The sequence below is a fragment of the Dendropsophus ebraccatus genome, chromosome 8, assembly GCF_027789765.1.
Source record: "Dendropsophus ebraccatus isolate aDenEbr1 chromosome 8, aDenEbr1.pat, whole genome shotgun sequence".
Classification (NCBI taxonomy): domain Eukaryota; kingdom Metazoa; phylum Chordata; class Amphibia; order Anura; family Hylidae; genus Dendropsophus; species Dendropsophus ebraccatus.
This window is the reverse complement of record NC_091461.1, coordinates 100,413,405-100,431,322: the sequence shown is the minus strand read 5'-3', so window position 1 is coordinate 100,431,322 and position 17,918 is coordinate 100,413,405. Positions and strand designations below refer to the sequence as shown.

The 17,918-nt window shown below is 46.2% G+C and overlaps 1 protein-coding gene and 1 non-coding gene across 5 annotated transcripts in view; one reads left to right on the top strand and one right to left on the bottom strand.

The window, feature by feature from the left end:
* Positions 1–10,861: 10,861 nt before the first annotated feature.
* The window catches only part of ARMH1 (armadillo like helical domain containing 1), a 40,251-nt gene continuing 33,194 nt past the window's right edge, over positions 10,862–17,918 (bottom strand). For all 4 annotated transcript variants that reach the window (XM_069981213.1, XM_069981214.1, XM_069981211.1 and 1 more), the window contains exons 7-12: positions 14,288–14,410; positions 13,581–13,653; positions 13,235–13,364; positions 13,086–13,163; positions 11,126–11,207; positions 10,862–11,049 (exon numbers count right to left, since the gene is read on the bottom strand). In XM_069981213.1, the coding sequence (XP_069837314.1) occupies positions 11,030–11,049; positions 11,126–11,207; positions 13,086–13,163; positions 13,235–13,364; positions 13,581–13,653; positions 14,288–14,410 (506 nt within the window). In that variant the 3' untranslated portion in view covers positions 10,862–11,029. The remainder of the gene's footprint in view (positions 11,050–11,125; positions 11,208–13,085; positions 13,164–13,234; positions 13,365–13,580; positions 13,654–14,287; positions 14,411–17,918) is intronic.
* LOC138800129 (U12 minor spliceosomal RNA) lies at positions 17,503–17,650 on the top strand. The gene has a single exon (XR_011364336.1). It is a non-coding gene; the product is annotated as a U12 minor spliceosomal RNA (small nuclear RNA).

Sequence of the window (17,918 nt, the reverse complement as noted above, 5' to 3'; positions counted from 1 at the left end):
CCATACTGCACCCCCTAATGTATACTGTATCCATACTGCTCCCCCTAATGTATACTGCATACATGTATTCATCCTGCACCCCCTAATGTATACTACATATACTGTATCCATACTGCACCCCCTAATGTATACTGCATACACACTGTATCCATACTGCACCCCCTAATGTATACTGCATACACTGTATCCATACTGCACCCCCTAATGTATATTGTATACATACTGCACCCCCTAATGTATACTGCACCCCCTAATGTGTACTGCATACACCGTATCCATACTGCACCCCTAATGTATACTACATACATGTATTCATCCTGCACCCCCTAATGTATACTGCATACACACCGTATCCATACTGCACCCCCTAATGTATACTGCATACACACTGTATCCATACTGCACCCCCTAATGTATACTGCATACACACTGTATCCATACTGCACCCCCTAATGTATACTGCATATACACCGTATCCATACTGCACCCCCTAATGTATACTACATATACTGTATCCATACTGCACCCCCTAATGTATACTGCATACACACCATGTCCATACTGCACCCCCTAATGTATACTGTATCCATACTGCACCCCCTAATGTATATTGCATACACCGTATCCATACTGCACCCCCTAATGTATACTGTATCCATACTGCACCCCCTAATGTATACTGCATACACCGTATCCATACTGCACCCCCTAATGTATACTGCATACACCCAGGGCCATATTTACCACTAGGCACCCGTGGTCCAGTGCCTAGGGCAGCACCTTGCAGGGGGGCAGCACCAGGGAGCAGGGGGGAAACAACTTTTTTTTGTTTTTGTTTTTATTTCTTTAGTCTCCCACCTCCCGTTGAGACTTGCCACTAAATCTGGTGACTTTTTGAGGGGGTAGAGGGGGAGGTATGATCAGGTCTAGTGTGGCGGTATTGTTCATGTCTGTATGGCTGTGACACCTGGAGATATTACTTACCAATCTAGCAATCCTTTGGTGAGAATTCCTTCAGATAATATGCTGATGGTTCTAATCATTTATTCAATGTGTAAATTTTAAGCATTTAAAACCATATAATTGTGATTCAGACAATGTAAAACTATATTAATGTGATTCACACAATGTTTCTACATATGGAGAAATGTATGTGGCCGAAACCACGCTCCCCCACGATGGGGCGTCTTCAGGTTTAGTGCCTAGGGCAGCAGCAGCTCTTAATACGGCCCAGCATACACTGTATCCATACTGCACCCCGTAATGTATACTGTATCCATACTGCACCCCCTAATGTATACTGCATACACCGCATCCATACTGCACCCCCTAATGTATACTGCATATACTGTATCCATACTGCCCCCCCTAATGTATACTACATATACTGTATCCATACTGCACCCTCTAATGTATACTGCATACACACTGTATCCATACTGCACCCCCTAATGTATACTGCATATACTGTATCCATACTGTACCCCCTAATGTATACTGCATACACACCGTATCCATACTGCACCCTCTAATTTATACTACATACACACCTGTATCCATACTGAACCCCCTAGTGTATACTACATACACCGTATCCATACTGCACCCCCAATGTATACTACATACACCGTATCCATACTGCACCCCCTAATGTATACTGCATACACACTGTATCCATACTGAACCCCCTAATATATACTGCATATACTGTATCCATACTGCACCCCCTAATGTATACTGTATACACACCGTATCCATACTGCACCCTCTAATGTATACTACATACATGTATTCATCCTGCACCCCCTAATGTATACTACATACACTGTATCCATACTGCACCCCCTAATGTATACTACATACACTGTATCCATACTGCACCCCCTAATGTATACTGCATACACACCGTATCCATACTGCTCCCCCTAATGTATACTGTATCCATACTGCACCCCCTAATGTATACTGCATATACTGTATCCATACTGCACCCCCTAATGTATACTGTATCCATACTGCACCCCCTAATGTATACTGCATATACTGTATCCATACTACACCCCTAATGTATACTGCATACACACCGTATCCATGCTGCACCCCCTAATGTATACTACATACACCGTATCCATACTGCACCCCCTAATGTATACAGCATACACCGTATCCATACTGCAACCCCTAATGTATACTGCATACACCGTATCCATACTGCAACCCCTAATGTATACTGCATACACCACATCCATACTGCACCCCCTAATGTATACCGCATTCACATCGTATCCAAACTGCTCCCCCTAATGTATACTGCATACACACCGTATCCATAATGCACCCCCTAATGTATACTGCATACACACCGTATCCATAATGCACCCCCTAATGTATACTGCATACACACCGTATCCATGCTGCAACCCCTAATGTATACTGCACCTTGCACAGCATATACACTGCATACCTCTTTTGGAGAGACAGCTCCTACTTTTGAGCTGAATCTGTAGTGTGAATGGGCCCTAACTGTCTGATTTCTTACTTTATTATAGACCTGAACTTATTTATAGATCTAAGCATATTATTCTATCATGTGCTGCAATTTGGATCCTAAAAATTGTAACGTTCAGATAAATCATGTGACATTATGGCCTCTTTCACACATGCAGACTCAATGATTTCTATGGCCCCATACTCACATCTGTAGGTGTTACAGATCTGTTTTGTGGCCATGATCCATGTGTTTGGTGCATGTCACCTATAGGACAGTGGGTCCCTGTAAAAGCCGACAGTTACTGAAACACATTCATAATCTGGTCCATGGGTCCACAATTATAGACAGGGTTACTGATGTGTGAATGCGATCTAAGGGTGGGTTCAGACTGAGGAATTCTCGCGGAAAATGTCAGCGGAATTCCGTCAGCTGTCCGCCCGCACATCTGAGCGCTTTTCTGCCGGCTCCATAGACACCATTCTATGGGCCGGCGTATTCCGCGATCCGCTGAAAGAAGCGACATGGCACTTCTTTCAGCGGATTGCGGAATACGCGGCCCATAGAATGGTGTCTATGGGGCCGGCGGAAAGGCGCCCAGATGTGCGGGCGGACAGCTGACGGAATTCTGCGGACATTGTCCGCGAGAATTCCATAGTGTGAACCCGCCCTAAGGATGCAGTCACATATACAGGATCTACTGCAGATTTGCAGATATCAATGTTACTAAATGCGTCAATCTTCAGCAGATCCTGGATGTGTGATTGCATCAATGTGCAGCAGATCCTGGATGTGTGATTGCATCAATGTGCAGCAGATCCTAGATGTGTGATTGCATCAATCTGCAGCAGATCCTGGATGTGTGATTGCATCAATGTGCAGCAGATCCTGGATGTGTGATTGCATCAATGTGCAGCAGATCCTGGATGTGTGATTGCATCAATGTGCTGCAGATCCTGGATGCGTGATTGCATCAATCTGCAGCAGATCCTGGATGTGTGATTGCATCAATCTGCAGCAGGTCCTGGATGTGTGATTGCATCAATCTGCAGCAGATCCTGGATGTGTGATTGCATCCTTGAATTAAACAGTATAGAAATGTCTGTAAAAGTTTCTTAGAGTGACCCACAAGTGTCCCTCTTTGGCCGTTTAAAGCGACTCTGTACCCACAATCTGTCCTCCCCAAACCACTTGTACCTTCAGATAGCTGCCTTTAATCCAAGATCTGTAATGGGGTCCGTTTGGCAGGTGAAGCAGTTATTGTCCTAAAAAACTACTTTTAAACTTTCAGCCCTGTGTCAAACGGCCGTGGCCTAGATTGTGTATGCATTAGACTGGCACAACCTCTCTTTCCTTCCTCCCCACCCTCTTCCTCATTAGGAATGCCACAAGAACATTTTCTCCTGTCTAAACATTGCACAGGTGCCTTAACGATCCAGCCCATGCGCCGTGTTAACACAGCTGAGGAATAGGAGACAATCTGCCTGGAGCATTCCTAATGATGATGAGGATGGACAGAGAGGGTGTGCCAGCCTAATGCATACACAATCTAGGCCACGGCCGCTGGGCACAGGGCTGCAAGTTTGAGGGTCCCTTCACACGTACTGTATCGCTGCATATTTATTGCACAAAACTCGCACGAAAGTAGCTGCGTTTTTTGTGGTGTTGAACTCGCCTGTGAAAATCAAAACTTGCATGTAAAAATCGCACCAAACATGCAGCGAGAACACACATACATTGACTTGATAGCAATCAGTATCACTGTGGATTTATGTGCGAGAAACTCACAGCGATAAATACGCAGCGATACGGTACGTGTGAAGGCACCCTAAAAGTTGTTTTTTTAGGACAATAACTGCATCACCTGCCGAACGGTACTAGCGGTTTAGGGGGGGGGGGAGGGGGTGTCAGATTGTGGTTACAGAGTCGCTTTAAGGGTATGTTCACATTTAGTTTTTGGCCCCACGTCAATCTACACATCAGGGATCATTGAAAAAAGGATGCTGACGTGCAGCCCGGCGTGCGGCCGACAGCCGCATGACGGCCACATTGACTTGAATGAGCAGGATGAAGTCATTATGTGACTACGTTCTGCTCATTTTCCGGACTTACACTGCATATTTTTTGCCTTCAAATATGGAATCAGCACCTTTCATTTGGGTAAAATCAGAAAAAATATTTAGGTCAGCAGAATTTTTTTTTTTCAAACGTAAACCAGTATTATTAATGCACCGCAACACCAGTTCCATATGACCTGCGTGGTGCGTGTGCTGCCGGGGATGGGACGGGTCAGAGCCAGGGAGCCGGGGAGATGACAGCCACGATGGCGGAGCCAGGGCCGTATTTACCACTAGGCACCCGTGGTCCGGTGCCCAGGGCAGCACCTTGCAGCGGGGCAGCACCAGGGAGCAGGGGGACAGAAAAAAATAATTTTTTTGTTTTTATTTTTTTAGTTTCCCTCCTCCCGTTCAGACTTGCCAGTAAATCTGGTGTCTTTTCCAGGGGTGTGGGGGGTATAGTGGTATCGGTCAGGTCTGGTATCGCCAATAGGTGCGTGAAGATGGGGCGTCTTCAGGTTTAGTGCCTAGGTCAGCAGCAGCTGTTAATACAGCCCTGGGCGGAGCGTGTTGTGTTTTTTTTTTTTCTCTGCTTTGCAAGGGGGGGTATCTATAAGGGGAAATATAAGGTGGGAGCCATCTATAAGGGGGGAGCCATCTATAAATGGGATATAAAGAGGGCCCTATATAAGGGGGGCCATCTATAAAGGGGGATATAGGGAGGGGCATCTATAAGGGGGAATTTACAGGGGGGCATCTATAAGGGGGGCCATCTATAAAGGGGGATAAAAGGAGGGGCATCTATAAGGGGGGCCATTTATGAAGGGTGATATAAGGGAGGCCATGTTTAGGGGGGAGCCATCTATAAGGGGGAATATACAGGGGGCATCTATAAAGGGGGGTAATATAGGGGGCGACATCTATAAGGGGGATAATACAGGGGGGACATCTATAAGGGGGGTAATACAGGTGGGCATCTATAAGGGGGATCACATAGAGTCAGCCTACCTACTAAATGTGGGTGTAAAGGGGCCAATACAGATGTGCAGTTTGTAGAGAGATCAGTGAGGAGCCTAATATGTCTGTCTGGCAGATTCAGTTCTCATAATGGCCCAGAGCAGATGAAGAAGAAAATGAAAAGGGGAGAACTCTGATCAGAGAAGACGCCCCCTGTGAGTCATCTGATGTAACTGCACTGCAATGTATATGGTGTACAGAACTTGTGTGGAGCTGGGTACCTCTATATGACTGGATGAGGTGGTAGTGATCTGTGTACAGCGCATCTTATTCAGTAGCATTAGTCAGTATGTGGTGGTATTATTTGTTACTTGTGAGTATGTGGTGATATTATTTGTATACTGGATTTGGTCAGTAACAATATGGTGGTGATGGTAGTGGTTGTGGTGTGGCGGTAATATTTCCCTCTCATATACTGGTAACATAACATAGTAACATAGTAAACAAGGTTGAAAGAAGACAAGAGTCCATCAGGTTCAACCTAGGAGAATCCCACTGTGTCGATCCAGGAAGGCGAAAAACCCCCACGGGGCAGAAGACAACCGCCCCACCACATGGAGAAACTCCCCACCCCCCCCCCCCCCCCCCCGACTGCAATGGCAACCAGAACAATCCCCGGATCAACGTATCACCAGAGAAATCTAATGCCCATAACTTGTTATATTATATTGTTCAAGAAAAGTATCAAGTCCTCCCTTGAACTTATTTAATGAATCGGCCATGACAACCTCATGTGGCAGAGAGTTCCACAGTCTTACCACTCGCACAGTGAAGAACCCGCGTCGATGCTGATGATGAAATCTTCTTTCCTCTAGACGTAGAGGATGCCCCCTTGTCATTGTTACAGACCTAGGAGTAAAAAGACCACTACAAAGATCTCTGTACTGTCCATTCATATATTTGTACATTGTGATCAGATCGCCCCTAAGACGTCTTTTTTCTAGCGTAAATAACCCCAAGCTTGATAACCTGTCTTGGTACTGTAACCCACCCATTCCCTTAATGACCTTTGTTGCCCTCCTCTGCACCCGCTCCAGTTCACCTATGTCCTTCTTATATACCGGTGCCCAAAACTGTACACAGTATTCCATATGTGGTCTGACCAGTGATTTATAAAGAGGCAAAACTATGTTCTCATCTTTAGCATCTATACCTCTTTTGATGCACCCCATTATTTTATTAGCCTTGGCAGCTGCTGCCTGGCACTGATCACTAAAGTTGAGTTTACTGTCCACCAATACCCCCAGGTCCTTTTCGGAAGTACTTTTACCCAGTGTTTTATTATTTAGCACATAACTGTACTTATTATTTCTATGGCCCAAATGCATAACCTTACATTTATCCACATTAAACTTCATTTGCCATTTCTCCGCCCAAGCCTCTAGCTTCTCCAAATCCCTCTGTAATATGATATTATCCTCCTCTGTACTGATTACTTTACCCAGTTTAGTATCATCTGCAAAAATGGAGATTCTACTCTGTAGCCCCTCTACAAGATCATTAATAAAAATATTAAAAAGAAGTGGACCCAACACTGACCCCTGAGGTACCCCACTAGTAACTAAAACCCAATCTGAATATTTTCCATCAATGACCACCCTCTGTTTTCTATCACACAACCAGTTACTTACCCATTTGCATACGTTTTCCCCGAGTCCCAGCATCCTCATTTTGTAGACCAACCTTTCATGCGGCACAGTATCAAATGCCTTTGAAAAGTCCAGATACACAACATCCACAGCCTCCCCCAGGTCCAGTCTATAACTTACCTCTTCATAGAAGCCGATCAGATTAGTCTGACAGGACCGATCCCTCATAAATCCATGCTGGTGCTGCGTCATAAGATTATTTTCATTAAGATACTCTAGTATAGCATCTCTTACAATCCCCTCAAATACTTTACCTACTATAGATGTTAGACTTACGGGCCTGTAGTTTCCAGGATCACTCCTTGACCCCTTCTTGAATATCGGTACCACATTAGCTATGCGCCAGTCCTGTGGAACAATCCCTGTCGTAATAGAATCTTTAAATATTAGGAATAACGGTCTGTCCAACACAGTATTTAATTCTTGCAAAACTCTAGGATGGATACCTTCTGGGCCCGGTGACTTATGGATTTTAATGTTTTTAAGGCGTTTCCCCACTTCTTGTTGTGTTAGGCAGGTGAGATTTATGGGAGGATTAACATTATCCCTAGTCATGTCGTCTGTTATGGGATTCTCCTCTGTGAATACAGTAGAGAAGAATGTATTTAGTAGACTGGCCTTTTCCTCTTCCCCCTCCACCATTACACCCAGATTATTTTTGAGGGGACCAACATTTTCGGTTTTAAGTCTTTTGTTATTTATATAGGTGAAGAACATTTTGGGATTTGTTTTACTTTCTGTGGCTATCCTTCTTTCTGTTGCTATTTTTGCTTCTTTTATTTGCGTTTTACACATTCTATTCTTCAGTCTATAGTTGCTCAATGCTTCCCCACTACCTTCTTGTTTTAGTTGTCTGAATGCTTGTTTCTTATCATTTATTGCACCCCTTACAGCTGAAGTTAACCACATTGGATTTCTCTTATTTCTACTACGTTTATTCCCATATGGTATGTGTAGTTCACACGATTTACCCAGGATGCTCTTAAATATGTCCCATTTCTCTTGTGTACTTTTATTTCTGAAGGCATTGTCCCAGTCTATGTTCCCAAGGTCCTCTCTTAGTTTTTGGAAATTAGCCTTCCTGAAATTTAATGTTTTTGTAGCCCCTCTACTAATAATTTTATTGAAGGATAATTGAAAACTTACTATGTTATGGTCACTATTACCTAGGTGACCCCCCACCTCTATTTTTGATATTCTGTCGGGCCTATTGGTTAAGATCAGGTCCAGAAGGGCCCCCCCTCTTGTTGGTTCCTCTACTAGTTGGGAAAGGTAATTATCTTTTACTATTTCCAAAAACACGCTTCCTTTCCTGGAGCTGCAGGTTTCTGCTTTCCAGTTTATATTTGGGTAGTTAAAGTCCCCCATAATAATGACTTCCCCCTGCTTCGCTGCCGCATCTATTTGTCTTATAAGATGATTTTCTGATTCTTCCACTATACTTGGCGGTTTATAACTCACTCCTATAAGAATTTTATTATTCTTCGTCCCTCCCCTTATTTCTACCCAAAGAGACTCCACATTATCATCACATATATCCTCCCGCAGAATAGGCTTAAGGCATGATTTAACATATAGACAGACCCCTCCCCCTTTCTTATTTTTACGGTCATTTCTGAATAGACTATAACCCTGGATATTAACAGCCCAGTCATAACTCTCATCCAGCCATGTCTCGCTTATCCCCACTATATCATATTTCTCTTCAACCATTATGAGTTCTAATTCCTCAGCTTTATTAGTGAGGCTTCGAGCATTAGTATACATACATTTAATATATTTGTCCATATTCCCTTTCCTCTTGTCACTAGTGACTGTTCTAACCCCTCCCGCCGCTCCACCCCCAGTTCCATAATCTAGGCCCAGCTCTCCATCTACTCTGTCTTTACTTACTATATTGTAGTTGCCCTCCCCCCCGGTCCCTAGTTTAAACACTCCTCCAACCTCTTAGCCATCTTCTCCCCCAGCACGGCTGCACCCTCCCCATTGAGATGCAGCCCGTCTCTACCGTACAGCCTGTAACCGACCGAGAAGTCGGCCCAGTTCTCCATGAACCCAAACCCCTCTATCCTACACCAGCTCTTGAGCCACTTATTTACCTCCCTAATCTCCCGCTGTCTCTCAGGTGTGGCTCGTGGTACAGGTAATATTTCAGAGAATATCACCTTGGAGGTCCTAGTTTTTAGCTTCCTGCCTAAGTCCCTGAAATCGTTTTTAAGGACCCGCCACCTACCTCTAACTTTATCAAAGTATTGGTATTGGTATTATTGGCAATAATGGTCAGTAAACAGGATTTGGTCAGTAATGTCAGTCTTGGTATATATATATCTTGGTCAAGGCCCAAGTCTTGCAGCCCTCAGTCTGAAGCCCTCAGGATATGCTGGGAGTTGTAGTACAGTAGTACAATCCTCTGATAACTGCTGCTGTAGACAGATGTATTGCTGGACCTTCAGGGCCGATGGTTGTGACCCACAGATTTTAGCCACCAGGAGCCTCTACACACAGTGATTTATTAAAGGGTTGTCCTCTCAGAAACTACAACTCCCAGCATACCCTGAGAGCTGTATAAATGTTTTAGTTCGACTGAAAATGTTGTTCCTAAGGGATTTGTCACAGATACAGAGGAATCCAGGAAAGGACTGGGTCAGCATGTCGTGTCTCACGGGTTCTTTATTGGTGGGCCCCAAGGATCATTTCCTCTGGTGGGCCCCAGGTATCCCAGTCCGACACTCATGGGATATGATGTAACAGCAGAATAGTGACTGCAGCACTGGAGGTGACTGGGGTATATTATATCATGTAACAGTGGAATAGTGACTGCAGCTCTGGAGGTGACTGGGGTATATTATATCATGTAACCGCAGAATAGTGACTGCAGCTCTGGAGGTGACTGGGGTATAGGATATGATGTAAAATATGATGTACCAGTGGAATAGTGACTGCAGCTGTGGAGGTGACTGGAGTGTATTATATGATGTAACAGCAGAACAGTGACTGCAGCACTGGATATGACTGGGGTAAAGGATATAATGTAAGATAAGATGTAACAGCGGAATGGTGACTGCAGCTCTGGATGTGACTGCGGTATAGGATATGATGTAAGATATGATGTAACAGTGGAATAGTGGCTGCAGCTCTGGAGGGGACTGGAGGATAAAGGCCCTATTCCACGGGTCGTTTAGAGGAGCAATATCGTTCGTATTCGGCCGATAACGGCCGCTACGAACGATATTCGTCCCGTGGAATAGAGTGCAATGATCAGCCGACATCGTTCATGTCGGCTGATCGTTGCAGTCGCTTGTTTTTCAACATGTTGAAAAACAAGCGACTGATATAGCAGCGATCTGCTGCCGTCGCTCCGTTGAATAGGACCGTCGGCAGCAGATGCTGCTATATCCTATGGGCTGCCCAGACGATCAGCGACCCCCGGGCAGCCCCCCGCCGCCCCTCCCGCACTCACCCGCTCGCTGACGCCGCGTTGAATAGCGGCGGCAGCGAGCTAATAGCGCTCGTTTGCTCCTCCAAACGACTCGTGGAATAGGGCCATTAGACCAAGCTCTGCAGCTGCCTGGCCCTAGAGGATTATAACCTACTACAGTAGAGGTCAATGTGTGAATAGGAGAATATCCATAAGGAAATAAACATGCTGGTCACATGAGCGCCTTTATTTTACACTTTCTTATATTATTATATACAGTTGTTCTGGCTGCTCCTTTACTATACAGAATATTTTGGCCTCTTCACTGGGGGTTGGACCTGTGCTCTGCTGCTGGCAGCGTCCTCTGTGTCCTCCATATTGCCACAATAGATCCTCTGAATCACTCAGTCACTTCCTTTACTGAAAAAAAAACAAGATTTAATGCAGACGTCTGCATCCAGCAGCTGAAAGCTATGGTTTCCGTCATGGTACTTACTGCCCGGGATGTTCACTTGGTTGGACACCAGAACGTCCACCTGTATGGGGTTCAGCTTCATATACAGCATCTCTGCGTTCTCCTGAGAAAACACAGCATATCTGATGGTTAGAGTCATGGCGGGGTACAGTGCAGCCTCACAGTAGTGTGTGTGCAGTATTATACAAGAATGTATAGTATTAGCTGTATAGCCAGGTGCTTAAGTGAAGAAAAAAAGTATAGCACAATGGACTAAGCACACCGTTATTAACAGTAGAAATCATCTTTATTAGAACAGTGAATCAATAAGGCTCCCCCATCCCCCTCATGCAGAGTCCTCTGTCTTCTCCAGGCTCCTCTGCCCCCTCCTCCATACTCCCCTGTCCCCTCATCAAGAGTCCTTTGTCTTCTCCAGGCTCCTCTGTCCCCCCTCCTCTATACTCCCCCATCCCCTCATCCAAACTGCTCTGTCTTCTCCAGACTTCTCTGGCTCCCCCATCCCCTCATCCACAGTGCTCTGTCTTCTTCAGACTCCTCTGGCCCCCTCCTCCAGACTCCCCCGTCGCCTCATTCAGAGTCCTCTGTCTTCTCCAGACTCCCCAGTGCCCTCATCCAGACTCCTCTGCCCCCATCCTCCATACTTCCCTGTCCCCTCATCCAGAGTCCTCTGTCTTTTCCAGACTCCTCTGCCCCCTTCTCCATACTCCCCGGTCCCCTCATCCAGAGTCCTCTGTCTTTTCCAGACTCCTCTGCCCCCTTCTCCATACTCCCCCGTCCCCTCATCCAGAGTCCTCTGTGTTCTCCAGACCCTCTGCCCCCCTCCTTCATACTTCCCCGTACCCTCATCCAAAGTCCGTCTTTTCCAGACTCCACTGCCCCCCTCCTCCATTCTCCCCCGTCCCCTCATCCAGAGTCCTCTGTCTTCTCCAGACTCCTCTGCCCTCCTCCTCCATTCTCCCCCGTCCCCTCATCCAGAGTCCTCTGTCTTCTCCAGACTCCTCTGCTCTTCTCCTCCATACTCCCCAGTCCCCTCATCCAGACTTTTCTGCCCCTCTCCTCCATATTTCCCCGTCCCCTCATCCAGTCATCTCTTTTCCAGACTCCTCTGTCCCCCTCCTCCATACTCCCTTGTCCCCTTCATCCAGAGTCCTCTGTGTTCTCCAGACTCCTCTGCCCCCCTCCTCCATACTTCCCTGTCCCCTCATCCAGAGTCCTCTGTCTTTTCCAAACTCCACTGCCCCCCTCCTCCATTCTCCCCCGTCCCCTCATCCAGAGTCCTCTGTCTTCTCCAGACTCCTCTGCCCTCCACCTCCATACTCCCCTGTCCCCTCATCCAGACTTTTCTGCCCCTCACCTCCATACTTCCCCGTCCACTCATCCAGAGTCCTCTGTGTTCTCCAGACTCCTCTGCTCCCCCCTCCTCCAGGCTCACCTGTCCCCTCATCCAGACTTCTGTTTTCTCCAGACTTCTCTGCCCTCCCTCTCCAGGCTCCCCCGTCCCCTCATCCAGACACCTCTGTTGTCTCCAGACTCCTCTGGCCCCCTCCTCCAGACTCCCCCATCCCCTCATCCAGACTCCTCTGCCCTCCCCCCTCCATCCCCTCCCACAGAGTCCTCTGTCTTTACAGACTCCTCTGTCCTCCTCCTCCAGGCTCCCCTTTCCTCTCCTCCAGACTCCTTTCTCCCCCTACCCAGGATCCTCTTTCAGACTTTTCTGCCCCCCCCCCCCCCCCCCTCCGGCTCCTCTTTCCCCCAGACTCCTTTGTCCCTCTCCCCCAGACATCTTTTTTTCACCTACACAGCACACAGTAAATGAATATCATTTAGTGGATAAAAGCAATAAATGTGATACAGGTTCAGGGTTTCTCATGGAGTACCTATAGAGCCATGGGTCATGAGCTGGACGAGCCTCTGCCATCTATAGGCCCCAGCTACGGACACTGAATGACCCTAACGTGCAGGAGTATAACCCCCATCTTACCATCAGCATCTGGAAGAGTTTCTCCCCAGTGGCGATCCTCACTTGCTCCTCAACAACTGGGGACACAGATACAAAGTACTGCAAAGAGATTCAAAGATCAGGGTCCGAACAATCCTACTGATTTCTATAGTCCCGATAAAAGCGCTCACCTCCAGGGCCAGGCTGGCCTGTCTCTGACTCTCTGTGTGATCAGTGTTCCCCATGGCGAACAGCAGGTGATGTACAACCCTCATTCGGATCATCTCGTGGCACAGCTCAGCAGACTCCCGAGCCAGCATCCTGGAGAGAAGACAGAGTCAGGTCACAGCAACATGCAGGAAACATCCTACACTACATTACTGGTGCCTGACCTGTTTCTATACAGCTGACGTAATACCACAATCCCAACATGTTCTGACAGTCACAGTCTGGGGGTTGTAGTCTAACAACACCTGGGGAGCAGTAGAGACCTACATCGGGGGGCCAGACCCAGTATGTGACTGGGTCTGTACTTACCCTATGGCCTTGGCGCAGGCAGCCTGTTGTATAAAGGACGGTAAAGGGTCTGACATTTGGGGTGCAGCGGGATCTACAAGAGACGACAATGGAGAAGCCAATGATTTCTAAACAGACAATACAAGTAAATGGGGGAAATTTGTGTTTTCACTGGTGTTAAAGGGATTACAATAACACTCATAGGTGATCCTAATGACCACAGTAATGTGGCCGCAACGCAGTTACTTATATTTGAAGAGACGGCGCTCTGCAGGCCGTGCTACGTCAAGAAAGGAAATGTCGACGAAATATGACAAACTCCAGTATGTATGAAAGCTCACAATGCATCCTAAGCATTGTAATAAGAAGCCCTCGCGTAAAAATCTAGACGGGGTCCATAACTAATCTGCAGCATGCCAGTGGATTGTGAACATGCCCTTCAATAATATCTGGCTGCATGTTGTTACTATGTCTGCACCAAGTAGGATGTGTAAGAACCTACCCATAGCGTTCATTCACACATTGGGTATCTGCTACAGATTTGACGCTGTGTCAAGCTATCTTATTTGCAATGACTTACACATCAAATCCGCAGCAGATATGGTACGTGTGTATATCCATAAAGTTCCCCTTTAAGCAGCCAGGCTACAGGCTCCATGTTTCACTTTCTGACACCATGAATATCTTTTGGAGAATCCGACCACTGCTGAGAACATATTTCTCCACACCTTCTAAGATCTGCGGTTTTGCCTTGTCTCCATATTTCCGTGAAGGTATCAGCAACATTACGAGTCCTTGCAACAAGGCCGAGCGAACCTCAGTCTTCATTAGTTCTTTGATCAACTGCAGAGCTGCAACAGAAGAGAAAGCGGCATGTGAACAGACGGGGAAGGCTTTATTGAAGGCATTACTATACAATGTTTTGGGAGGAAGGTTGGGAGGGAATGGGACGAGAGGGTATGCCCTCTTGGGGTTTTGTTTGTATTGGAAAAAAAAGTTTAAAAAATTTCAATAAAGAAGACTTGATTAAAAAAATCTGCCAGTTCGTCGCTCGCTTACAGAGCTTATTAGATGACTATGATCGCGTGGTAAAGTCTGTACAGGCATCATTAGCGATATCCGTATAGACCTTGCTTTAAAGGGGTACTCAGCATCATTATATAGAAAAAAATTATCTATGCTTACATCTCTACACTCCCTCAGTGTCCTGCCGTGTCTCTGGGCCCCCCCCTGACTGCAGCCACCACTTCAGCCTACTAAGTCATTCACTGGTTGCGGCGCTGTCCTGTCTCGGTCAGTGATTGGCTGAGCAGGCTGTCTCCATAGAGATGGGTTTAGAAGTGTCAGCTACGGTCAGCAGGGGACCCAGAGGCATGGAAGGAGAATACCAAGGGGAGCCTAGAGAGGTAAGTATAGCTTCTATATTATTTTCTATATACAAGCACCCCTTTAATGAGCCCTCGGCTGAGTATCACCTACAACACGTAGCAATGTGTGGCCAGCAGTCAATGATTTTTAAACTTGTTGAAAGAGGACAATTATCTGACGAGCAAGCGAGAGCTCCCTCCTTGCTGTCCTTATTACACAGAGCGATATCTACCCGATTTGGCCAATAATCACTTAGCGTAATAATGTCCTACATGATTAAAGGGGTTGTCCGGCGATAAAAAATTATTCACAGAATAACACACATTACAAAGTTATACAACTTTGTAATGTATGTTATGTCTGTGAATGGCCCCCTTCCCCGTGTTTCCCCCCACCCACGCTAGACCCGGAAGTGTGGTGCATTATACTCACCGCATCTCGTGTCGTCCACGGTCTCCGATCCTCAGCAGTGACATCTTCTTCGGGAGGCCGGCGGATCTTCCCGAGTGCCGGCCACCCTCTGCAGCGTCATCCGAAGCTCAGCTGCGATTGGCTGAGCATAACTGTGCTCAGCCAATCGCGGCTGAGCAGCTGATGACGTGGCCGCGTCATCAGCCGCTCAGCCGCGATTGGCTGAGCACAGTTATGCTCAGCCAATCGCGGCTGAGCTTCGGATGACGCTGCAGAGGGTGGCTGGCACTCGGGAAGATCCGCCGGCCTCCCGAAGAAGACGTCACTGCTGAGGATCGGAGACCGTGGTCGGCACGTGACAGGTAATGTATAGCGCACCACACTTCCGGGTACACGGGTGGGGGTGGTGGGACACGGGGAAGGGGGCCATTCACAGACATAACATACATTACAAAGTTGTATAACTTTGTAATGTGTGTTATTCTGTGAATAATTTTTTATCGCCGGACAACCCCTTTAAAGTGTCACTGTGGTTATAACTTTCAAAATGTAAATCAACAGTAGATGTGAAATATAGCAAGTTTGTAATTTACATTCATTATTTTTATTGTTGTTATCATGCTGTAAAACAAAGCAGTACTTACCAGACATCCAGGTCCAGTCTCCTAAGGCAGATTTTTTTACTTATGCTGGTTGGAAAAAAAAGACAGGAATTCTGGCCAGTACAGAGAGTCACGCTCAGATGGCCAGGGATACACAGGACTTCCTGTTTCCTGTTTTTTTTTTAGAGAAAAAAGAGTCAGAAAACAGGAAGTGCCGTGTTTTCCATTATAACTAAAAAAAAAAATTATGAAAGTAAATTGCAAATGTGCTATATCACATCTACTGTTGATTTGGATTCTGAAAGTTATAACGACAGGTACACTTTAAGTTTAACAGAAAATCTGCAGCTTCAAATCTGCTTCAGGTCCTGAATGTATAAATAGACCCTTAAAGTGTCACTGTCGTGAATTTTTTGTTTTGCAGAAATCAATAGTCCAGGCGATTTTAAGAAACTTTGTAATTGGGTTTATTATCCGAAAAATGCATTTTTATCATGAAAAAGCAGTTTGAAGCTCTCCCCCTGTCTTCATTGTTCTCCTATGGAGAGAGCTAAAGAAAAGACCAAAACAGGACAACAAAGAGTTAATCTACAAATCCCTCACGGGATATCTCCTGTGACAGTCACCAGTGACCTGTCTGAGCTCAGATTACAGCTGTCACCCAGCTCTGTGCCTGTAATCCTCTGTTATCTGCTTTCTGCTGCCGGCTAACTCCCTCCTTCCTCCTCCCCCCTCCCCTCTCCCTAGAGCAGACAGGGGACGACTCCTGCAACAAGTCACAATTTTCAGATTTTTCAGAGTGGATGAAAAAGAGGAAGGAGGGGGGGACCTGGGAAAAGGCTTTTTACATGCAGATAATGGCAGATTTGGCTAATAAACCCAATTACAAAGTTTCTTAAAATCGCCTGGACTATTGATTTCTGCAAAAAAAAAAAATACGACAGTGACTCTTTAAGGGTAAATTTACACTGGTGGATCCGCAGCGGATTTTACGCTGCGAAATCCCCAGCGGATCCTATGCCAATGACTTTCAATGAGGATTCATACTCGCAGCGGGATTTACATCCCGCTGGAAGTATGTATGTGACAGCACCATTAACCCCCTGCCGGCCGGTGCATACTTTACCTCCTCCCTGCTCCAGCTTGCTTCAGGTATTCTCGGCTTGACATCAGCAACTGATTGGCTGAAGAGGACGTTAAGACGCTGGGAGCCCCCGAAGCAAGCCAGAGCGGGGAGGAGGTAAAGTATGCTCCGGCCGGTGGTGGGTTAATGGCGCAGCGGAGCACGTGTGTTATGCAAAGAAGTAGAGATGAGTCTGACGTTTATAGAAAATGACTGGAGCCATCAGTGATCTGTCTAGTTGTCTCTGCTAAACACATCATTACTAACTAATGGTAATCTAGGAAGTGGGCGGAGACCATCACTGAGGTGATGTCCCCTCCCCCGAGAAGACAGTTACTACCCATCATGCATTTCCCCAGACATCGAAGAAGATCAGCTCTCCCTGATACAGATAGTGTGGCCCTACAGGGCGATGGCTCTGGGGCCACACAGGGAGGGTATGCCTTAAACTAATGAGTAAGGAAATTAACAAGTTGGGGTGATGCCTGACTACTCACTATTTGTGAGAGAAATTTTTAGATGGGTACAGGTTGCCCCATGGAGGATCTGCCTACTTTGCAGGACCTTCAGGAGCAGTGATCTGCCCAACCCTAAGCATGTAAAAGATCAGAAAAATTTGATATGAAAGATACTTGATCCACATTTTAATTTCCCAACCTATATAGTCACCAGACCTGCATATTGATGTGTATGGGGCCCCGGGATGTACAGTCATGGGCAAAAGTTTTGAGAATTATACAAATATTAATTTTTACAAAGTTTACTGCTTCAGTTTTTAAAATGGCAATTTGCATATACTCCAGAATGTTATAAAGAGTGATCAGCTTAACAGCAATTACTTGCAAAGTCAATATT